This window comes from Sciurus carolinensis, chromosome 3 (assembly GCF_902686445.1).
Source record: "Sciurus carolinensis chromosome 3, mSciCar1.2, whole genome shotgun sequence".
NCBI classification, from domain to species: domain Eukaryota; kingdom Metazoa; phylum Chordata; class Mammalia; order Rodentia; family Sciuridae; genus Sciurus; species Sciurus carolinensis.
This window is the reverse complement of record NC_062215.1, coordinates 128,072,482-128,098,252: the sequence shown is the minus strand read 5'-3', so window position 1 is coordinate 128,098,252 and position 25,771 is coordinate 128,072,482. Positions and strand designations below refer to the sequence as shown.

Here is a 25,771-nt window from a genome sequence, read left to right as displayed (position 1 = left end):
TTGCTCTGGCTCCAGGTCTTTCCTCTTATGTAGTTACCGCTACTTGAAACATACCAAATCAGCTCTTCCTCTTCTCCAAAGTCATTCCTTTTTACCTAGGTAAATCCTACTCTTCAGGTTTTCAGTTTTGACCTCACTTTTTCAAAAACAAAACCTTGCTGGACACCTATGAAAGAGTTATGTCCCCTCAGCATACCCAGAATTGCTCCTGTCCTCACACTTACCACTCTGCATATTCAAGTGCATCCTTCATCAACAACTCCATGAAGGCAGTGTCTGAGGATTTCTTGTCCATTGTTATATCCCTGCATCCAGTATAGTGTGTGACTTACATCAATTGTCAGTTGATTGGGTAAACAGACTCCATAATACCATGTCACTACCAAAAGTAGGGGGAGACAGAAACACACAGGAGATACGGGGTACAACAGAGGTATAAAGGAGTGGGAAAGTCAAGAAAGGAACCCTTTCCTACCCTGCTTTACTCTAGCATCTGCAAAGTCTGGGACAGTAATACAAATAGAGGTCCATATCTGTTAAAAATCAATCTAATAAGCTATGAAATAAGGTACTACTTTGACAAATATATTTCATTCATAAAACCATGAGAAGGCTAGGTATTATTATAAAATTCTTGCAAACTTCTGTGCCAGGACATGGAAGCACAGTGTCATCTATCCTACCCCATGTTCTATTCTATATTTCCTGAAAATAGGTACCCTGTGGCCACTCCCAGGTCCACACAGATGTTGGCCACTTTGGGGAAAAGGATCTGGAAAAGAGACTTACATAGACATGGAAGTGATTTCAAGGCCATTAGAACATTGGTTTATGAAATTCCAGGGACCCAGAATGTAATCTAACAAGGGAGGGGAGGGCATAAACTTCTGTGGTCAGATCCCCTTGACCTGCAGATGGGAAAGGTACCTGACCAGAGAAGACCTAAATTTGTTCTGGAAACTGAACTAGTGTATATCTGTGAAGGTAAGCAGCATTAGAAAGAACTAATACTATGTTTTTTAAATATATAAACAGATCCTAAAGACTGTAAATGTATCTTTCCTAATTTCTTAATTGTTTGTTTTTCAAAACCATGTGACTTTGATTTGTCTTTTCTGGGAAGCAGTTTCAAGTAGTGCTTAGGAGTACAGTCTTGCTAGGTACGGTGGTGCACACCAGTTATTCTAGCAACTCCAGAGGCTGAGGTAGGAGCATCACAAGTTCAAGGCCAATCTCAGCAATTTAGTGAGACCCTGCTTTAAAATACAAAATACAAAGGGCTGGGGATGTATCTCACTGGTAGAGTGCTCCTGGGTTCAATCTCAGGACCTCCCTTTGTCCCCCAAAAAAGAACAGAGTCTTAGGAACTAAAACTGTTTTGGAGTCCGAACTGGTGTGACTTCTGAGTTGTCCATTTTGGCTGTAGAGCCTTGAACAAAGTGCTTCATCTGCTGAATAGAGGTAATAAAATCTTCCTGCAGGGTTGTAGTTTGAGTACATGAGGTTAAAGTCTTTAAGAGGCTTAGCTCAAGTAAACGCGCAATAGATCACAGTGCTGTCATCATCATCATAATCGCCACCATTATTTTTACAGCTGTTATTCCTCATTGTTCGTAACTACTGTGATGACCTTGGACTAGTCACATAACCTTGCAGAACCTCAATTTCTTCATCCATAAAATGAGGTATTTAGAGCAGAGGATAACTAAGATTCTGTACAGTTGGGAACTGGGACTTCCTGGAGTTTCTTCTTTTGGTTTACTATGAACTTAAACTTGACCACCAGACTCTGTGATAAATTTTTCATAGAAGTTAGCTACTGTACATATAATATTACTCTATACTCTATTTAATTAAACTGGTAGGTGAAAATTCGAATCTCTTATAAAAACTGAAAAACTCTGCAGTTTATGAAACAAGTATTTTCTTTACAAAAAGATTTGCAGTAGAGTTCCTTTTACTCACAGGCTTTTCTAGTACATTAAAAACCAAATTTGATTTACAAAAAGATATTCAGTTTGCCTGCAACTTTTTAGAAACATATGCAGAGATCTTAATCTCTTTGAATCACAAAATCCTTTGTGAATTGATTAAATCTGATTTCCCTCTCTGAAAAATGAGCATGGTTACAAATATTTGCAGCCAATTCCTGGAGAGGGGGTGGTCTGTGTATCCTAAATTAAGAATCCCTGGAATAAAGCCAATACAAAGACAAAAGCCAATGAAAATGGAATATGCTGAAGATATTGGAGGCATTTCTAAATTTGGACCTCCAAACACCTGGCCCTTTTCAGGATCCGAGAAAAAAAGAGAAAACTAACATTTATCGAAGGCATACTCTGTGCCAGCCACTCGGCTAAGCATTTTTTGTGTGTTATATTGTCCTCCTTCCAAACCTAAAAAAGGCAGCTATTATATCTGATAAGAAATCTGAGGCTCAAAGAGTAAAAATTTTCAAAAGCCTCATCACTGGTAAGGCAAAATTTGAATTGGGGTCTAGTCATAAGCTATGAGGCTACTATAAAAGGCCCTAAATTCCTTCACAGTTCTTCCCCAGCTCTCAGTCTTTCCAAAAGAATAGTTCACTAAAATGCAGAGATTTTTGTTCCTTGAGAGCTTCTCACAAGGGTACTCCCTTAAACCAGCTTCATGTTAACAGCCCTCTCCCATGTTCTGTGCTGTCCCACTGGGGCTGGGCTGTGCAAGAGAGAAATCTGCTGTTTGGATGGGATTGGGTGGATGGAGAGCTGAAGGATAATGAACTTTCTTGTCTGGACGTGATTCAAAAGTTCTGATCCCCTACGTGCCCTGGTAAAAGTTTCCGGCTGACAACTATATAAAACAGTTGTCAGCTGAGGAGCAAAGAAGTGGCCTGTCAGATTCAGAATAGTGTCCCATTTGCCAAGTCTCACATGAGAAAAGTGAAGACAGGCCCCATTTGGAAAAGAAGACCTGCTTCCCAAAAGATTTATTACGTAGGGGTCATGTTGCAAAGCATGACTCTGCTTGGTAGACTCGACTCCTCCTTGACTCATTCACCTTTCATAAGATAGTGAATTCATCTCTTTAAAAAGGACCAAATAAATGGGGGAATAAAGAGAGCCTAATATGAATGACAGGAACAACCTGAGTCTTTATTTTTATCTTTTTATTAGTGCTTTATAGTTATACATGATAGTGGGGTTCATTTTGACCTATTCATGCAAGCATATAATTTGTTCCACTTCAGTCCCCAGTATTTTCCCTTTCAATCTGAGTTTTACTGGAATTCTGTCTTGAGGATAAGCTAATATTGACCTTTCTTCATAAACAGCCTGACCCAGTACTGTGCAGAAATCACGTGGTTTGCAAGTTTGAAGACCTTTTATGTTACAATGAGGTCTGTCTCCCCCTGTTCTAACCTGTCAAAATAGAACATTTTTGTTAAGGTGGGAATACATTCACAGATCCACTTTTGGTTTCAGGTCATTTTAAGTTATGCTGTCTTATCACCTCAGACTTCACGGTGTGTCCTAGAAAATCATGCTATTTTCACAGTGATATTAAAGGCACAGTGAGATTTGGCATTTGATTTAGATTTTCCTCATGATTTCCCACATGATCTAGAACTGCTTCATTAGTCCCTTGCTACTAAGTGTGTTAGACCTCTATTTGGGTGTGAGAAAAACACTACTTGAGAATGTTTATGAGAGAAATGTTTGTATTTAGGAGTAAACGACATCTGATGTGTAATTTTTCTTCTTTTTATAATTTTTACTATATGCTATGGTTGACAAGAGAGATTCTACTGGTATAAAAATGGTACCTTCTTTTATCAGCAAGACCATCCAGCATTGTGGTTAAATCATGGAACTGAGTTTGAAGCCAGTTCTATTGTTTGCCTGCTTTGTGACCTTGGTAAGATACTTCTTCATTGTGTGCATGTTTCCTTACCTAGAAAATGAAGATAACAGCAAATTCTCCTCTTACTGTGTTAGTTTGAAAATTGGGCAAATTAATATATATATATATATATAAATATATAAAGTGCTTTGCACACTTTGTTAATGTAAGAGTCAGCAATTGTTATACAAATGTGTAAACATGACCAATAAACTTTACTTTAGGTGTTACATGGTTTTAAAAATAAGTCTGTCCTTAATTTAGGATAAGATTTTATATAGAATCTATTCTTATATTTGTCTTGAGAAAACTCTAACTAGGATCACTGCCATTTCTTCTATCCTTTCATAGCAAATCTCCTGACATCAGCCTTTCTGAGAGCTGAGGATGCTCGTGCACCTATAAATGGAAATGTGTCCTAAGTATTTGGTGGATTAAATAAATACCATGTCTCACACCAATTTTTTTTTTTTTGCCAACTGTATGTGAGCCCTTCTGTGTAACAAAATACCTCTTTACTTTAAATGTTTACTGACTTTATAACAACTTTGAATGCAATCAATAAATACTGAGGAAAAGAAAGTAGTACTAATAATATGTAAGAAGTTCTTGAAATCCTTTGATACTAAAATTGTGTCTTCACTCTAAAAAGGGGGAAACATATTCATCTATTCATTTATACTGTGTACTGAGTACTTACTATAGTCATGGCACCGTTCTAGAAGCTGGCATAGTGCACCTAGAAAATAGCCATTGTCCTCATGAAGGCCATATTCTAGAGGAAATAGTGAAGAGCAATCTAAAGAAGGTCTTGGGGAGCAGGAGGTAAAAACTGAGTGGAGACACAGCTGTTTTGGGAGAATTCCGTGTCCAGACAACAGCAAAAGCTTTGAGGGGAAATTTTGTTTGGGAAAGAGAGAGGAAGCTCAGATCTCAGGAGATGGGGAGAAGAAGTGGCCTAGGTAGAATTGTGGAAGTAAGCAGGAGCTGAGTCATGTGTAGGCCATGGTAGACCACGGTAAGGTGTTTGCTTTCCTTTGAAGTGCACTGGGAAGCCATTACACTGGAGTGACACAATTCAATTTGTATTTTTGAATAACTTGTTTGCTGCTATGTGAAAAACCAAATGTAGGAGAAAATAAGTAGTCCCCAAAGCTTTGTTAAGTGCCATCAGAGAAAGTCCAAACAAATGTTGTCTGGAACTACAATGTGACAGTGACATGGAAGAAGCAGGAAGACTCTCGGTTTACACTGGAGATAGAAGCAGAACTTGCTGATAGTCAGGGGTAGGTGCAGAGCTAAAGGAAGAATCAAGGAACCACACTGCTGAGATCTTGCCCACATCAGTCCTTCACAGTCGGACTTGCTCTAGCCATTCTAACCCACATTGGTCTCTCCCTTTAGTGTAGCAGTTGTTTGTTAAGCTTATAGTGTGTTCAAGGTATGGCTCTAAGTGCTTGGGACACATTTGTGAACAAAGCAAAGATCCCTGTCCTTGCAGAGATTTCTGTCTTATACTACTTTTATGTCAGTGCCAATAATTTACACTAAATTTTGTACGTTTTTTGTATTAGATTCCATTGTTTCAGATATATTATCATTATTCTCCAAATACAGTTGCCTTTTTAACCAGGGACATCGCTTTTCAGCTCACCATGTTTAGTTCTATGAGGGGGGAAGCAAAAGACAGTGAAAATACATTTTCTTCATGGATAATTTGTTTATAGACTTGCCTGCTTTAAATATGTAAATTTGTGAAAATCCAAAATTGCAATTCAGATCATTGGGATGGCAATCACTTTTCCATTAAAAAGGAATTATTTACTCACTCAAGAGTTACTTTAAAATAACAGACCCCTCTAATGAATGTAATTAAAAGTTTGTCAACAAGTCATAATATATATTGCCCGGGATTCCTGATAAAGGAACCAAAGCTAAAGATCAGAGGCCATAGTCGATTAAAAATTAATCCAGAATGAGGACAAAGAGGCTGAAAATTAAAATTGTAAGGAAGAAATGATTTCTGATTTCTAAAAATTCAATATATATACTTTATAGAGTACTTCCATTTTCTAAATTTATAATTTATAATCAACACATTCCTAAATCATATTCATCCTATCAATGAAAAGTAACTATTTGAATATACGAAATTGGCTTCTGGTTCTGGCTTTCTGAATATGTCTTAAAATATAAAAAATAAAGCAAAAGCCAAGGTTTTATGGCAAAGAAGACTGAACATCTTCATAAATACTCATCAAGGATAGTGACTCCTTTCCAAGACCCCTTATAATAATGGTATTAAGATGCTATTACTACTGTAATATTCTGTTAATATGGACATCCTATGGATTGAGCTTTTGAGGACTATCACAGGAAGCTAGTGACCACATATGACTTGGCTTCCATGTTAAATGCTTGAGTTCTAAACAGACTTTAAAACCAAGGTTAACAGCACACCCCATTTATAAGGAGTTCTCTCAAACTGTTTCTGTAAATCTCACAAGCCATGTACAGTTTGACAGTGATCCATAATTATCAATGGGAAATAAAACCTTTAATTGGGTAATATGCAATCACATGGTTGTTACAATAGAAATACAGATTCGTTCCCTATGTCTCATTCATTCATTCAACACATTCATTGAGTGCCTTCTCTGGGTGAGGCATTTGAAAAAAAAGCAATGAAGCAAGTCTAGCCTTGGATCCAGACAACAGGGTCGGTCCTTGAGGAAGTCTCAGACACAATAATTCACAAGCAAATGTCTTCAATATTAGAGATGTAAATTCAATGTATTGCAGTTCAGAGGAAAGCAAGATACTTTCTCGTAAGGAAAGGGAGAAGCCTTCCTGGAAGAAATAGCATTTAAAATGCCACTTGAAAATGAAGAGAATTTGAAAGAGGACCACAAAAGACAAGCATGCTGGAAGATGTGACATGCACAAAATGATAGAACTATTAAAGGGTATGTGTTCAAGAACCAGCTAGTGTGTAAGCAGAGAACACTTCTTGAGCAAAGACCAAGTGTGAGGCACTGCCTAAGGAGCCAGAGACAGGAAGAAGGAAAGAAGGTAGGAAGGGAGGAATGAACAAAGGAAGGAACAAAGGAAAGAAAGAAAGTTGGGGGCCTTGCCCTTGAGGAGGAATCCTGTTTAACAAATTTTACAAAGTGTAAATGAAAAATGGTTTCCAGTTGAATTGAGAATGGCAGTGGCTGCTAAACTGAGGCATTGCGATTGGATTCTATGGTGGTGACTTTGGTGATGGCGATGATAATGCTTGTGGCTTACTAAATCCCTCAGTGTTGTAGGCACTGTGGTAAGAATTCACAAGCATTTCCCTCAGGTCTTCTCAGGAGATATGATTACTGTTTTATTCCTACTTATCTGAGAAAATCGGGGCTTAAGTCAATTAATTCATGTAATGTTGCTCAGCTAGTAAGCAGCAGAGCAGATTTGAAAATGTGCATTGGATTTCAGAGCCTGTAACTCACTAACAGGAGTCATGGAAGACATTTAAATAGGAAAATGATCGATTCAAACTGTTCTTAAGAATTCTTTTGACTACAGGAGGAATAAAATTATTAAAGGATTATGTTAGTGACCAGCTAATGTGAACCTTAGTGAAGGTAATGGTAATAGGTAAAAAACGGGGAAGGAGGTAACAGATGTCTTTAAGATAACTAACTGGATTCAGGAATTAGGAGGAGAAATAAGTCAAATACAGCTTCAAGTTTTTGAGTCTGTGTAATAAGGCTCATGGTGCCAGACAGTGAAATAAATTCCATCACAGAAACATCCTTTGGGGAGCAAGATGAGGTGATTTGGGAAGAGAGGAGAGTATGACCTCTTTAATTTTGTACGAATTGAAGTTAAGGTGGGAAGGGTTTGGGAGGTGGTTGAAAATACAAAAGTTGACTCAGAAAAGAGGCAACTTAGATGTGGGATCATATTCTACCAGTAGTAGGCAGGTCAAAGAGGACTAATAAAGGCATTTAAAACTGTGGTTATATTAGGCTGGAAAAATCAGAAGCTAAGTCAGTTTTTATGAAACTAGAGGATAATAAAAAGTAAAAGAAGGAAGTGTAGGCTATTCTAAAATGACTTAAAATTGAAGGGAAAAGAGAGAATAATTGGTTAATAGGAATGAAGCGAGTTTTCTCTAAGAATGGAATGACTGAAGAATGATGGTATTTGATTAAGTGAAGCCTTAGAGAGTGGGTGATAAGTTAGCTGGGGGATTCCTGGTGCCTCCTTCACATCCAAGTTCTTCCCATCCTTTAAATGACGACATATGCCACCCCTCTCCTGAGCCTTTACCTCTCCCAGGGTCTCCCTCATAGAGGCTCAATGCTCCTTATTCCATTCTCCCTCTGTTCTGAGTACATATATGCACCATTGACTGATGGTTCTCAAACACCCACAGCTTCAGGTCACCTAGGGGCTTATTAAAACACACATTTCTGGGCTCCCCCTCCAGAGTTTTGCTTCTGCATATCTAGGTAGGTTGAGACCTGAGAATTAGTTTTTCTTAGAAGTTCTTAGGAGGTGCTGATGCAGTTAGGTACCACACTTTGTGAACTATGAAATTAAAATAAGAATATATGAAAGGTACGAATAAAGAGTTAGAGAAATTGAAGATGCACTAGTGTGCCAAATGTGAAAATGTTCTAGAAAAATACTCCAAGAATCAGGCACAATTTAAGAGCATAAAAAAGGAATGAAACACTTTGCCTAACTTCATGACAAAAACACTTTGAAGGAAGCATCAGCATTACCTCCACTAAGCAGAGGTTTCTTAGGGGTGGCCTATCATAGGTGAAAATTTAATTAAAAAAAAAAGAAAGAAAAACCACAGACATGACTTTAATTTTATTTTAGTCAGAAAGAGCTAAATATGATGTAAGAAGTGTGCAGTTGTTATTTTGGGGAAAATAAGTATAGATCTGCTAGCATACTGTGTTCCATTTAGAATGCTATTATGTTATTATTCATAACAACTGAGCTTGTTGGGCCTGGAGAAATGCACCATTTCTAAAAGTGGTGTTATAAGTACCATTTTGATTGCTGCATCTAATTATTTACTTAGGTTTACCTACCCCTGATATTTACCCTGCAAATATGACATAAGCAGATAGAAGAAATAAATGAATTGAGGTAAGGATAATTTGTTCTGTACGTCACTACAGTGTTAGCTGTGGTTGGCAAATGCACAAAGTTGCACAAAGGTGCAAAATTCTTTCTGACATTTGCAAACCTCAGTCATTTTAAGTTTCTATCATTCAGTAAAATGCCCACTAACTCATTAGTGTCCATGACAATCATCAAAACCACCATCTAGTCACAGCTATACTGTGTAACCTGGTCATATCAAAATGCTTATTCTAACATAGTCAGATGCCATTAGACGGAGAGTTAAATTAGTTAGATATGGGAGTAAATAATTTTTCTTTTAGTTCCAAGCCTATACAACTGCTAATTTCCACCATGATAATTTCCTGTATAACTGAAATTAGGGATTTTGAGCTGAGATGCATTAACATTCTTATTAGTGTTATCCATATCAAATTGCCAAATGCTTTAGTCTTTTTGAATTATATACTCTGAATTTTTATTTAAAACCTAAAAATCCATGGAAAAAGAAACAATTTTTCAGGTCTCATAGTACGTGAATAAACTATTCTGTATTGACAGAATATAAACAAGGTTCATTTTGAGAATATTCCTTTCTGAGACTAAAAGCAATTTTAAAATATTTAATTACCCACCAGGAAAGGAAAAAAAAATCTTAAGTGTTACTGAAATATCAATATTATAATGATAAATAGATATTTTGAGGGAACTGAACTGTTTTGTTGTAGGGAAAGAGACATGGGTGTTTGATTTCTTGATTCCACTTTTACCATGGCAGGTGGTAGTTTCTGGGTACCTGGGAGATGCCAAAGAAAAAAATTATATGAAAGAAAGTAACTTGTCAGTCTTTTAGGATATATTTGGTGCAGTGTCGTCAGAAGGTAGCCTGCCCTCTCCCTGGAATCAAGTTGCAAACCCTATCCTCAATAGTAATTAGAGCCAAGCAGCAATTACAGGACATATGATTTGTTCAGACACACTGCCGGTTGGCTGTTTCCTAGCGCCACATTTCACAGGAGCACCAGGTTGAAATGATGGAATTATTTACCTCTAAATGCAATACGTCGTACAGTGCTTGAATGCAGAAGGAAACGTGAACTGTATTCTTAAAAGTGAAGGTAAGCATTGCTGACTGATCAGCATTTACACCTCAGGGAACTTTTTCATGAAGTATGTGACAGAAATATAAAATAGTTCAGATCAATTTCAGAAAAGGAGGAAAATATCAGAATTAGAAAAAATGGAATTGGCTCATTTCACGACTCCCCTTTGTAATATTACTTTGATTTTCCTGACCTATTTGTATTTAAATTGTACTATTGAGTCACTCTGCTTAATATAATAAAGATGTGACTGATTTCTCACATTTCTTTTGTCTTTATGAGCTACCATTTCTTTTCTTTTGAAGTTTTTCTCAGAATAAGTACTAGGCAAAAATTAGACTTGTATTTAATTCAAATATGTTAGAATCCCTCTCCTTTTTCTCTTCTCTTCCGGAAAAGGTATTTAAGCTGATGATTGTATATGTCCAAGAATCCACATTCAGATTGACAGAACAGTGGCTGGGAGCCTGTAATAAAATTGAGTGACATGGGTGATTTACACTCTTGTCATATGATTTTTATGCGAGGCATGTTTCAGACTTTATTATTCCATCTAATTCAAGTCAGAACTCAATGATTTCATGTTTATTTAGACCCTTGGGCATAGAAATCTCTCTGGAAACCTGGTAAGTCTAGCTCTTCCAGAGGGAATATTGTCTGTTAAAGGGCAGGTGTATTTTATATGTATATAAGAGTACTGGTGAAATTCTTGTTCCTATTTTAATGTTATCACTTTGTTTTTCTCATCTAAGAAGTCCTTTTCCTTTCAATTTTGCCATTAGTAAAACATGAGTAAATATTACTGTTAGGAAAGGAATATAGAAAACTAGAAACTCTTGGCACTGGGTAGATGTTTTTATCTCAGAGTCCCCACAGGGATTTCAGGTGGTTTGGAAAATATTGAAAGACATTGACTCCTTTTATTCTGCCTCATTGGTGGATGTAGGTGTAAACACTGAGAGTTCAGTGAACTCTTGCAAAAAAAATGAGTAGGTTAAGGCCAAAGTACATTAGTTTTTAAACCACAGTTGTTCCAACTGACAGGACTACTTGAGACATAAACAGAGATGTGGCCTAATTTAATTGTTGCATCTTGTCCTGATCCTTGCATAATCTTGCTCTTAGTCTTTTGATTTATAGAAGCAAATAATAAAAGAAAGCTAATACAATATAGCTGTAAAACAGTGTAAATAACAAATTTTATGAGTGCTTTCTAGTTCCTCAGCAGTACTACAGCGAGGGACAGAAGCAAAGAATTGAGAGAGACAGGCACACACAGAGACAGAGCATGCAAGAGAGAGGATGGGAGAGGCAGAAAAGATGGTGAGAGAGTAGGACAGAGAAGGATAAGAGACACAGAAAGAGGGTGTTAGGGAAAGAGAGATAGAGGTAAATTTTAATCAAAGTTTGGAAATGTGTAGAGATTGTGAAATTTTGGAACTTTGAATTCCTTTTGAGTTTCTTTTAACTGGAAATACGTTTTGTCAAGTTAAATACATTGAACACCAGTTTCATTTATATGCTTGTTTACTTTCCATTGCTGTCTTTTAAAGCAAAGGAAGCTTAAAAGGCTGTTTGAAGTCCAGAAGAGACCAGAGTCAAAAAAATGGCCTAAAAAACATATCTCCATTCCTTTGCTGCCTTTTAAAATAAATTATAGAAAAGGATAATAAAGAATGCTGTGATTAAATCCTTTGCTTTCAATGGGATTCCTTTTTTTAAAATTCATTATGGCTTTGACTTTTGGTGTTCATTAAGGACATAAAGGGGGGTCACTTGGGAAGTCAAAAGGAAAATCCATGTAAGAAATATGATTCAACTTTAGAAGAGGATCCTGCCATTTGCAACAACGTGAATGAAACTGGAGGACATTATGTTAAGTGAAATAGAACAGAGAGAGAAAAACATTGCATAATCTCACTTATATGTGGAATCTATTTTTAAAAATCAACATATACACACATACAGGTAACTTTTAAGTGAGATGATGGCTATGTTAAATTGCTTACCTATGGTAATCATTTCACTATTATGCTATGCACCTTAAATTTACACAACATAAAAATAAACTCTTTAGTACATGTTAAGACTCATATAAGAGAAAAGCTGACAGTCAAATAATAAACCACAGTTGTTCCAACTGACAGGACTACTTGATAAATTGATTTTGATAAATTTTCTATTGGTACATATTAATTATACAGAATAATGGGTTTCATTGTAGCATATTCATTCATGCACATAACATCATTTGATCAATTTTATTCCTTGTTACATTCCTCCCCTCCTTCCTCTCCTGAATCCCCTCATGTACCTTTTAGTCTCCTTTCAATCTTCATGAGATTGAATATTTTTTAAGAAGAAAAAGAAATTCCATAAAAGAAAACCTAGCACAAATTCAGCATAATAGTATAAGAGTAAACATGATACCCAGGAGCAGGAACAATCATTTATGATGAATCACTTCCAGTGCAGAAAATCCTTGGGTATTCACTGAAGGGCCTTATCAGATGCTGCTTTGCATATCACTGGTGCCCCAGAGCTGCCTGCATGATGCAAACAGGTAGCATCAATTCCTAGGATGTCGGAACAATGGCAGAGTTCCAAGAAGCCAAGCCAGGCACTGACCCCATCTGCTAAATAGCCACCAAAGACCCTTTGGAGTAGAAGCATCCCCTGAGTTTCTCACATTGCCTGCCAGTTGCCTAAGTCCTATATCTGAAGGAGTGAAATATTCTGCCTACCTAACTAGGTTGTTCCTGCTCATATCATTTTTGCTCTTTTTTTACTTCTGCCATACAATGAAAAGACTAAAGGGAAGAAAACCATTTTAGAAGATATTAGAAAATTCCAAATAAGGACTTGGTTCTAATTATAGTCTACTCTGTAAAACTAAGCTACCACTCTTTCTTCCCTCTCCAAATCCTTCCTCACCCATTTTCCCATCTTAGTTACTCACAATCCATGTGCACCCTGTCCCTGGCATGGCTTGGTCAGGCACCCCACACCAGGTTTCCATGGGGATGGGACACTAACTATCAGGCTGCTCACACAATAGCCCTGGCTGCCATATGGGAGCCATCTCCACTACTCCTGGGGAAAAATGACTTCTTTGATGATGGAGGACAAGAGTGGCCTTTCTGTGAAGGTTACTATGATTATAACAGTCCATTAGAATTTTTTCTGAATGCCCTATACACAGATTATTATAATTATTTTGCCCATGAGATACACATGCAAAAAGGGTTGCAACGGTTTTTACTGTTTCTCTTTATTCCCAAGCTGTACTTTCTGGGAATCTAATACTTTTTCTTTTTTTTTTTTAACATGGCAACAGCTTTTGAATAGCTTTGGAGTGTTTGGTTAATATTTAAACCTAGGAAACCTTTTTCTCTACCAAGGTGGGAGTAGAGGGCACTAGCAGAGCAAATATTAACAGTGTTCCTTTAAATTGAGCAAGCTTTGGGAAGGTGGGGGTTCTTTCTGAAAGGATAATTTATATAAACCACTACTCCCTGTATCCCCTTTTTGGTTCTTAAATGCAAATAGCCTGGACATTGAATGCAGAAATTGAATTCTCCAAAACTAGGGGAAACATTTTTGGTGTCCTCAAAGTAGAATTTTTAGCAGCAGCTAGGTGCACTGACCTCCAGAGTTGCTATGGCTAACCCCATTCAGGCTGGCACTTTGTGTGAAAACAGGCCTAAATACAGAGCCAGAGGCCAAAGGGCCCTACTGCTTTGATCCACGCCAGTGGAAGGAGTTTTCCATTGCTTTGAAAAATGTGTCTTTTCAGGTAGCACTTTTGATGTAATTCTGATTATACTTCCTTATAAAAACCACTGATACAAATGTGAATGTGCCTCCTACCACGGAGCTATTTGAATTAGTTACATTGATCCAAGCACTATGGTGAAAAGCAGTTTTAATAGGCTTCGTTGTTCTTTTTAGGGGCAGCTATTGAGAATATTAAAAGAATTATAAAATGAAATTGCAATCAATCTCTGTTGTCTTTTTTTTAATTTATTTTTATTGTAAACAAATGGGATACATGTTGTTTCTGTTTGTATATGGAGTGACGGCATACCATTTGCGTAATCATACATTTACATAGGGTAATGGTGTTTGATTCATTCTGTTATTTTTTCCTTCTCTGTTGTCCTTTAAACTAGAAAGAAATGTTGATTCTTGGTCATGTCATCTTTTCTTTCATTGAATTTTTCTTCAATTTTTTATGTTAAAAAATACTGAAATTAAAATCTTTAAAAATAAGTATTCTTTTTAATTTCATTCAAAATTAAAAGAGAGAGCAGATCAGATACTAATCTACTTTAATTTTTAAAGGCAGTAATGGGTATGACTTATGAGAGTGTCCCTGGACAATGGGCTTTACGTTTGGTCCTATCACCAGTTAGTACCATGGTGAAATAAGCCCTCCTAATCTTACTTTATTCATTTTTAAAAAAGGGTAGATTCCTAAATTATTGCTAAACATAGTTGTTATCTTTGATAGGAAAAATCTGGTTTTAGAGAGGTTTCTAAAATAAGGCATAGCTCTGTGCTGCCATTAGTTCCCCAGCAAGCTATTAAGGGAGAGAAAATAGTTCCTCTGTTGGTCACAGGAAGGCTTCAGACCTCAAATAAGGGTCTTGATGCCACTGACAAGAGTCACTGGGCAAATGTAGCCCAGGACCATCTCCCTGGGTCTTCCTGCCAGAAAATTTCGTCAGGCTCTTGTGACCTCCCAATCCAGTCTCGACCTCAGACAATTTTAGTAAAGCCCTGTCTGGAGATAATTCTGGCTTCTCTAAAGACTTAGTAATTTAGGAACTAGCACATGACATTCTCTTTTGATAAGTCAGGTATATTAAAAACTACTCTGAAAAACTTGAGAAAGCATTTGTTAGGACCCAGTTGTCTTCTTTGAGTTTCCTATCTTACATGGTCATGCTTAATACTATTGGGTTACAATTTGGGAAACTATAATTAAGCAGAAATTTTTTCAATTCAGTTTTAGCCACCTAAACTTATTTAGATTCTGAAATTCTCATATTTTTAAATGGTGTTTTTTAAAAAAATTACAACTACTTGTCCCATGGTTAAACAAACTATAGTTTGTACTTATAGTAAATAAGTTTGCCCATTTTTTTGCAACATTTAAATGGAAGAAATCCCATATGTGGGCAATATGTTCAGGTGTAAGTGAATCACCACTTGGCTTGTGTCTTCCATTGCCATGGCATCTGAAAAGTCATCTAAGTGACAAATTCATCACTTTGTGTAAAAGCTGGTGTGTTCCTACCAGACCCAAAGGACACTGTGGCTTAAAATCTATCATGATGTGGCTTCACTGCAGTTTTTGATACAACACTTCATTATTGTTTATAAATCTCAGTGTGGCACTCAGAAAGATTTCTTTTTAAACATAGCATTCTGCCAGGCTGCTATGGTGCTGGCTGCTATGGGAGCTCTTTGGAGGGGACTCTGAGCTATCCCAAGGGAGACTCAGGCAGAATACTGCCAATGGTTAAGATTGTGTATCAGAGCTCCAGATACATAGTTTTGTCTTTGGGATTCTGTGTCAGTATCCTCTCTCCATTTCTTAAATTCAGCAATTAAGCATCAGCATTAGAGGGGAATTTCATTTGCTCACAAATCATTTTAAGCAAAGCCAGGCTGGTAGTAGTAAAAGAAATTCAAACATCATATGAACATAATAACTTGACAGTAGTTGAAGATGGTCCTTTTATGAGGGAATTTTGCCTAAATTTGTCAAAACATTTCATTGAAATTAATAGAACTAACCCCATACATAAAAATGTCCTAAGTATACAGTTGAATGAATTTGCACAAATTTCTTATGTAACTGGCCCCAGATCAAGGAATGAATATTTTCAGTATCCTAGAAGACCCTCTCATTCCCTTCTACTTACTCCATTCTCCACCCCATCCTACTCTTTTTGATAGGATAGCCACTATCTCAACAGCAGAGGTTAGTTTGCCTGGCTTTATATTTATATAAATGTATAATATAACACGTAGTGCTTTTTCTTAGTTCTTCTCTCAACATTATGTTTGCAAGATTTATTGGTTGTCACATGTAATTATAAACCATTTGTTGTCATATTGCTACATTCTATTGTGTGAATATTTTATTCTGTGAAAATACCAAAATTATTTATTCTTTATACTTTTGATGAGTTAACTGGCTAATTTCTAGTTTGGAACTAGTATTGCTATGAACATTGTATAGTACATACTGTACTGTACAATTAGTACAGTTTGACATATACCCAGAGTTTGAATTGCTGAGTCATAGGATATGTATTTATTTAGGTTAAGTAGATATTGCCAAATGGTTTTTCAAAATAGCTGCAATAATATATGTATAGAGTTCTAGTTGCTGCATATTCATTTCAACACTGGTAATCTATGTCTTGCTTCATTATAGACATTCTGGTGGGTGTGTAGTGATATCTCATTTTAGTTGTATTTCACATATCCCTGATGTTTAATGTAATTAACCACCTTATATCTGCTTTTGTGAAGTATCCATTCAAGTCTTTTACCCATATTTGCTAGTGTTTTTTCTTACTAATTTGTAGGTGTTCTTTATTTCACAGATTAGATTCTATATATGCTGCATGTATGTATATTCTGTTATATATAATGTAGGTGTATATATAAAATAGACAACGGAATTGAATCTATTCTGTATGTATTTAATAAATGTCATCTCCTAATCTGGATTGCCTTTTCGTTCCTTTGATGGTGTCACACGTGTGTTCTTAATACGGTGTATTCATCAATTGTTTTCTTTCATGATTACCACCTGTTTAGGAAATGTTTGCTTACTCCAAGTTCACAAAGGTGTTCTGTTTTTCTCTTTATTATTTTACCTTCTAATCCAGAAGCCTAAAAATACCTTGAGAGACAACAAAGTTTAATTTGAATATATTTGGTTTTCTGTGTGCTTTGGGCTCATGCTGTTCCCTCCACCATTCTTCCATAGACTCCACTCAAAGCACCAACCTTTCCTCAAAGTTTATCTTAAGAGATATCTCATCTAAGGAAACCATGAACTTCCAACCAGTTACAATTTCATTCTCTCTTGAACCTCCTTAACATTTTTTTTTGGTAACGTACAACCCCTGACATATTCCTGCCTTTTCTGGTTAGTATTAATGATTTTAACTACTATACCCTCCTGGGATATGATGCAGTGTCAGAGGAGTAAGAGTAGTTATTAACCACAGTAGCTGAAGCTATACAACACTTAACTGTGTCGGGCACACAGTTCAGCACTTTCCATAGAAAAATATCAATTAGTTCTACCAACCCTATGATATAGGTACTTGTATATTCTCAAATTTATAGAAAAGAAAATAGAGGTATAAAGAAGTAAAATCACTTGTCCAAGGTCACACATAAAAGTGGGACCCAGCTGTCATTGCTATCTGACTCCTGATTTGCTGCTTTGTGTGGAGAATAGTGCTGCCTAAAGCCCATACCACAGGGCTGGGGATATAGCTCAGTTGGTAGAGTGCTTGCCTTGCAAGCATAACGCCCTGGGTTTGATCCCCAGCACCGCAAAAAAAAAAAAAAAAAAAAAAAAAAAAAAAAGCCCCATACCACAGAGATCTGATTGTCCCAGAAACTCAGGAAGGAGGGATGAAGGCCTGATTCTGCACTCTAAAAATTCAAAGAAATTGTATGTACCTAGATGTTCACAGTGACCATGTAAGTTAAATACTCTGAGATATCTTACAGAGAAGAACCATTTTAATCTTTGTTGAAGCCAGTATTTTCTAAGTATATTTGATAATAATAACTTCCATTCCTTTCACTTCTTTCTTTTTTTTTTCTTTATTTCTTTAGTTCTCATTTTAAAAAACTAGGGCCTTGAACATGCTAAGCAAGTACTCTATCACTGCTACATCCCCAGTTCTGACGACAGCATCTTTTTATCTAACAACTTTACATACAACTGACTTTATGGAATAATATCATGGGCAGAAGTTTGGACCCAGACTCTATCACTTACTACAGGATCTTAATCTCTCTAAACCACAGCTTTCTCATCTGTAAAATGGAGATAATACAAACTTCATAAAGTAATATTATAACTTAATAAATTATAGGACCCAAATCACTTAGCACAGTATCTAGTGGGTTGTAGAATCTCATTAAATGGTAGTAGCTTTTAATTATTATTTTATTATACTCTCTTAAAAGTAAAATAAATTCTGACTCAGTTTATGATCTTTCTAGCTGTCAGCACTATACCTTGTTAGTCCCTTATAAGTGTTGTTGGAATTAAATAATACTATTATTTGGGTAGGAGTATTCTTAGATAAATATATTCTAGCATTAGGTCTTATAAAGCATTAAAAAACTGATATATTTTAGCCATTTCAGTATCAGATACTATAATTAAGGTCAAATAAGAGTTTTAACTAATTCCCAGTTGAAAACTATTCCTGTTTGTAGGTTCAACATTTTAAATCCCTTAGTCTGATGGTAAAACGTTTCTGTCTACTGCTGGAGGATGTGTCTATATAACTGGAGTGTTTTCAGTTTTACAATTGAGTGACCATACCATAGAAGCAAAAAACAGAATTGAGAAGTTAAATTCTGGATTTGAATGCTGATTCCTTCGCATATAACCTTTGTGAAATTGTACTTAATCTCTCTGTCTCAGTTTTTCATCTATAAAATGGGGCTAATAATACTACATTGTCTGTTGTGCTATTGTAAGGATTAGATGATTGTAAACACACACACACATACATGAATATATATGGCACATATATTTGAGGATGTACGTAGTCATATCTGTGCATGTATGTAATATGCATAAGATAGAACTTGCTACATAGTTTGTGTTATAAAAATGTTGTCTCATTTATTATTATTGTGTAACCTTTTCAGAAGCTAGTTTCTTTATCAGTCACATCCCTTATTCATATAATCACCTCCTAGTGGTCACACTTCATTGTCCCTTGGTAAGTTATTTTCCTCACATAGCAGACTGATGGAAGAATGGAAGAAGTGGGAGATGCTGGGTGGGTAATTGCCCCAGTAAGAGGGAAAGATCCATTCTGTAAGGGGTAACAAAGCCAGAAAAGCAATAAAAAGAGAAAATTGTCTTCTGGAAATAAATCTGAAATACCACTTATTTTAATTTCTTTAAAGAAATCTTTGGGAGTTCTATAATTGAAATCCCCCCACACACCATAAATCTTCATGGTGTGTTAAGTTTTTTATTTCCCCCACTGAAGGGGACATATATAATAATAGTTTAGGAAGAAACTACTGCAGGATACATTAATAGACCTAATCTTCTTCTGCAAATGCTTCTTCATGAGGGTTTTCTGTGACTCTGGTGTATTCTTTCCAAGAATGAGGTGTTTTGTTAGTTTCTGTTACGGTACATAAGAGCCACTAGGAAGCCTCAGATTATATCCTAAAAGAGCCTTTAAGATAGTATTTCTAAAGGTCAAAGATTAAGGCAATACTTTCAAGTGTCACTTGGTCCTCAAATGAGGTTTTATTGTGATGGATTATGACATAACCCATTGACATGATAAAGTACCCATTATGTTACAGAGGCAGTTGGCTGAAATAAGTTTTTGTACAATCACAGTTGTGAATCTTTCACATATTATTGGTTTCATGGAAGAGATGAATATAACTTGTATTTGTTGGGGCTCATAAAACCATACCCAAAAGTATGAAGCTTTGGAATGCTGAACTCTTTGAATTAAAGGAAATTGGAAGGCCTCAGAAGCTGACTTAATGTTATGGGCTCTCTGACCTTGTTTCTCCTCCTGAACCCTGAGCACAAAAGGGACTCCATCTCTTTGAAATTCCCTTCTCTGACTAAAGAAATTCTTCCAAAGAACTGTCTTCAATCTACACCTTAGGAATTTCATTAAATAACCGGGAAAGGTTAACCACCAGAAAAGAGATCTAAGACTAAAAATTGACATCCCTCCCAGATAGATTTTTCACCTATTTTCCTGAGGGCAGTACCAAGAGATTACCTGGGACATGTTATCTGCACAGTAAGACAACCTTCCTTGGCAGTAAAGTTCCACCCCCCAGCTTCCAGTAACTTCTGGCTACTACCTCCTTCAGAGCTGAGAGGAACTTTGTCCCAGGCAATGTCTGTTCCCTGGGCTCATCCATTTCTCCTAAAATTCCTTTGCTACTCCTTTAAAATTGCCTGAGCACCTTCCATTTTCCTCTCCCCTGTGAAGAGGTTATTTAAGCTTTGACCATCTGACCCTTTCTTTGAGTTTCATATTTTGTATGGTTCCTGAGCTTATGCATGTTAATAACTTTGTATGTTTTTTCTTCTGTTATCCTGTCAATTTTCATTTCAATGTAACTTCAGAGGGTGAAAAGGAAATTTTCTCTTGTCCTACATGTTTCACTGTCAAAATGAAATTTCTGGGAGATTAATTGCATTCTTACAGGAGATTATATGGACATGTAGAATAATAATATGATGGACATGATAACAGTGATAATTATTTGATCTTTCGGGTATATACATGCTTATGTGTGTATCTGGTGTTAGTACAGGGAGTTTCATAAATATATACATATATGTAACATATACATATATGTAAACATATGTACATATATGTATATATATGTATGCATAATCAAATAAGGTAAAACTCTATTATGATTTCATTCATTGTGATATATACCAATCTGTATCCTAGGTTTTGAAACAGAGCACTGTACAGGATGTACCTTACATAATATTTCCAAATAGTTCTATGAAAGTCAAAGGTTGGTCCTATCCCATGAGAACAGAAATGTAAAGGGTGTACTTGTGCACAGAACTGCCCACTTACTGTATTTTCAACCTCCCCGCCCCCCTTCAGCAAGTCTTTGACTTTTGGAGATATTAAGTGTTTTTTTGCAGGGTGCAATGCATTTGGGCCAAATTTCTGCTAATAACTCCCACTGACATTCAGGCACCCAGAGGTGAGGAGAAAGGCTTCCCAGCAGCAATAGCAGCAGCAGTAAAATCTGGAATAAGGTGACAGAGGGATCAAAGCATGAAAAATAACTTGTGGGGGTATGCACTTTATTCCCATTTATTTCCATTTGCAAAAACTTCCTTTGAGGCAATCAGTCTTGGTGTTGCAGTATTTAAAAAGTAAGATTTAAAAGTGAAAACAGCAAGTTGAGGTGAAAGAATTGATAAAAGCACAGTTTATATTTATTCAGAAGATCCACCAGTACTTTATAACAATCTGTGTTTAACATGGCAAATTGTCTGTCATTAAAATGCTAATGAAATGGTAAGCAGCTGCTAAGTTTTTTATGCTAATGAATGGTGGCAGCTAAGTAGTTCTCAAGCCTTGTCTTTATTAGCATAGAGATTTGATTGGGTAAGGGGGATCATTGTGCATTCTGACCTTTGTTGATGGAGCAATCTCTATTCAAGTTCCCTGTTGCATTCTATTTGATTTGAGTTTGTTGGTACAAAGTGACTCTCAGCAGGCCCTGGGGGCCATGTATTACACAGTGTTATCAGAGCCACCATTGTGGGTTTAGAGAAAGAACCTAGCTTCCCTTTGGGAGACCTACAATAGCAAAATAATTACAAATTTGTTCATCAGGCAGCTTAAGTAGAATGATTCTATATATTTATTCTTTGTACTTTAGACTTTTAATAATTATAGTAATAATAAATTATAAAAGGTCACAGATCTAATTTAAGAAATATTTCTAGTTTTCAATTTAACTAAAATTTTAAAGCAAAGCTTTTAAGATAAGCATTTTAATAAGTGCCTCTGCAGCATTTGATATATTGGTAAAATACATCACCTTGAGTCTACAAGCACCAAAGTTAGCAATGGATGTAGCATTATCTAATTAGAAAAGTAATGTGTAATTAAATGCAGGGTGGCTATGTGAATACCAGGCGTAGTCAGAGTATTTACTTGTGCATCAAAAATACAAACAAAACAAATTATTGTTACATCTATACATTTGACTGAGTTTTTCTGCCGAGTTTTACTCTACATTTCCTAATGAATGGGGCAGACCCAAAGAATTGCCATTACAGATTAATGCTTCAGGCACCCTTTCTTTTCTTTTTCTTTTTCTTTCTTTTCCCTGTCTTCTTTTCTTTTTTCCCATTTTTATGATCAATGTAAATGAGGTATGACAGTCCCTTGAACACAATTGGCAATAATGTTCTAAAATGATTTGAAATATGATGCAGTTTATTAAAGAAATTCATTACAAAAAGGTATCATTGAAATAGGAAATTTTAATGACCCTGGGACACTGTAAGAGGTTGGTGGAAATTTTAATAATTGGAGCTTTTTCTCATACTGTTCTTTTCTCCTTGAAGTCAGCAGGGGATTTTAGGCATAGGATTATTTTGTGATCCTACGTAGTCAGGCCAGTAGAAATTGGAACCCTCCAACCATGCTGGTGGTATTGTAAGTGCTTAGCCCCTTTGGAAAATAGTCTGGCAGTTCCTCAAAAGGTTGAACTATCTGGTACCATATGACCCAATGATTGCCAAAATTCCACTCCTAGGCAGATACCTAGAGAACAGAAAACATATGTCCACACAAAAACTTGTAAATGAATATCCATAGAAGCATTATTGAAAATAGCCAAAAAGGTGGAAACAATCCAAATACCCATGACCGATCAATGAACAGCAAAATATGGGACATTCATATAATAGAATATTTTCCAGCCTTGAAAAGGCATAAAATTCTGATACAGACTACAGTTTATGAATAAGCCTGGAAAAGATTAAGTCAAATGAAAGAAGCCACTCACAAAAGACCACATATTGTATGATTTCATTTGAATGAAGTGTCTGAGATTGACATATCTTTAGAGACAGAAAACAGATTAGTGGTTTCCAGGAGTTAGAGATGCTGAGTGGAAATGGGGAGTGACTGCTAATGGGGTTAGGGCTTCTTTAAGAGATCATGAAAATGGCTTATGTTGTGGTGGTTGAACTCTGTGAATATGCTAGCTAAAAATCACTGAATTATATATTTTGGGTGAATTTTCTGGTATATGAATTATGTTTCAATAAAGTTGAGACATAATTTTAAAAAATTATGCATTAAAAAAAAAAAAAAGTTTGCCTGGAGCCTGTCGCCCAGAAAGTCACCTGCACCAGCCATTACTTATCTCTAGTACATGAAAGTTAAGGCTACAAAGGAATGCTTGTTACTAGAGGGGAGCATCTCAGATCTCCTATTCACATGAAGGGGTAATGCCAATAAAATATCAAAATACTGTCCTTTTAATATAATAATACAAAACTTATTAGAAATAATAGTTGATGACAAAAATTTGAGCTCCTGTCCTAAGAACTCTGTCTCCAACACCCTGTCCACAACCAGGCTATAATCATTCATTCTCTGACTATCCAATGTCTAGACTGCCTCTTTCCCTCAAAGGCCAGCTTTTGGGTTGTTTTTAATACAACAAATTAAGCCATAACTTTCAAACAATAACTCTAAGAGTCTAATTAAGAGTCTAAGTTTTATTCTTGCAAAATCCCTTTAGTTATCTTTGATTTAAAAAGAAAAATGCCTGGTACCCTTTTAATCTGAATAGTTAAAAGCACCTGGTTTCAGGAGGCCCCTCCCCTCTTCTTCCTTCTTCTTTCCTGCACTATTGGCCACTCAGAGGCAACGAGGTTGGACACCAGGACATCCTCATTCCCCAAACCTGTCAGTAGAATCTGTGTACTGCGTCTTGTTGAGTCTGAGCTGCCCTTGGCTCTTGCCACAGGGAAGTGTTCTGCATCACTGTCTTAGACAATGATGAAGAAGATGCTTTTGGACTGTATTTACTAGTCTTTGGCTACTCGCTTATGTCCAGTGTGACTCTCTTGCTTGCAGGTTGCAGCTCAGTAGCCTTGGTGTTGTTGCTCTGTAGGTTTGGGAGGGAGATGGATATGAGTGGGAGATTGAATTCATTTTTGTTTTGTTCTTGGCAGGCAGTACATGCCATACTACTACCCTTCCTGCTCTTGTGCGCACACCTACCCTGATGATGCAGCCTTCACTGGATATCAAACCATTTATGTCTTTTCCAGTGGACGGTAGTTCTGCTGTTGGGCTCTTTCCCAACTTTAACACAGTGAGTAAATGCTTTTTTTATTTGATGTGTAACCTCCTCCGCCTCTTTCTGTCCCTACATTTGCAGATAGGCAATAGATGTAGTCTGTTTCCAAAGTATATGATTTTAGACCATATATAGTACTGTTAACTGTGCTGTGATATATGATGCTTCGCTCATGGGAGTTATTCCAAACAACAGCCAGCATATTTATTTTATAAATATTTTCACAGATGACTTTTCACTTGTTGCATTGTGCAATTTTGATAACTTTTCAGTGGTTTTAGAACCTATACAATTTCTGGGATGTTATTCATACATGTTCAAGAACATGATTTAGAGATATCAAGCCACATTTATTTATCTCTAGTTACTAGAAAGAGAAAAAATGACTGTAGGCTTTATCTCCCTGAGTGTCTTTTTATTTGGGAGATACTTTAGATGAAGTATGATCTTACACAAACAGAATTTTTATTTGGGGGCTCTTGTGGATTATATGAATCTGACTCTGTTAGCAAAAGGAAAAAGTACTCATTTAAAATCTACCTTTTAGTTATCTCCATGATATGTAGATATTCTCTTTAAAACATATGCTAAATATTAGTGATTTACCTATAATTATCAGTGTTCTTTACTCAGGTCCACTGACTTTCTTTATTTGAATAAAAGACATCCTGCAGATGTGCCAAGTGGAGCATGACATTTTTCAACAACAGAATTCAACATAGAATCAGTCTGTAGTCAGATTCTTAACTTATAGTAGGAGAAAGGGTAAACAGTTCAGGAGATTGCATGAATTGTGTCTGTTCAGTTGATAAATGCAGTCAGTTGGGGCATGATGGTCTACGTGAATGAGGCAGCATTATAAATACTGCCATAATCAAAAGAAAGAATTGCATTATCAACACCACCAGACAGCACACATCTGAAGTACTGCCAAATGTTTCCTTTTGCAAACTTATCTTCTGTATGAAGTGAAAACAGCAAGAGGATTTTTCCTCAAGGGTTGTAAATAAAATCTGCTGACAGGCTTTCTGTCAGGGGCTTAGTGTTGTAAGGTAATTAGGGGGTAGAGGATCAGCCAACTTTTTAAAGAGCACTGGTTTTGACTTAGTGAGTAAACAGTTGAATGTTTTTGTCTTCTGGGTTTTTCAGAGACAAGTCAAACAGTTTACAAAAAGAAAAGAATGGGGGGGAAAAAAAGGCATGAAAAGGTGAGCATCGTTTCTAGTCCAGTGGAGCAGTTCAGTAAGGTAAATCATGCCTGCCTGGGCCGCATTCATCCATCCAGAGTAGGAGTAACCCTCCCAAAGGTCTACATCAGGCCATTTCAGAGAGCTTGAACTCAAGCATGCCTGTTGTGTCCTCTATCAACCCATCTATGATACATTCCAAACATAATTGAATTCAGCTATACTTCTTGGAATATTTAGGTACTTGTATTTTGATTCATGTGCATTTGGAAGACAGTATTTGTAGACACTGCACAAGACCAGGTGCTGTCAGGTGGCAGCAATGATGAT

The 25,771-nt window shown here is 36.4% G+C and overlaps 1 protein-coding gene across 6 annotated transcripts in view; it reads left to right on the top strand.

Moving 5' to 3' along the window:
• Positions 1–25,771, top strand: part of Znf385b (zinc finger protein 385B) — a 373,034-nt gene that overhangs the window by 261,670 nt on the left and 85,593 nt on the right. For 5 of the 6 annotated variants that reach the window (XM_047545050.1, XM_047545048.1, XM_047545047.1 and 2 more), the window contains one exon: positions 24,127–24,269. In XM_047545050.1, coding sequence (XP_047401006.1) covers positions 24,180–24,269 — 90 coding nt within the window. In that variant the 5' untranslated portion in view covers positions 24,127–24,179. Of the gene's footprint in view, positions 1–9,976; positions 10,134–24,126; positions 24,270–25,771 lie in introns of those variants that run through there. The other variant, XM_047545049.1, reaches the window with a different exon arrangement.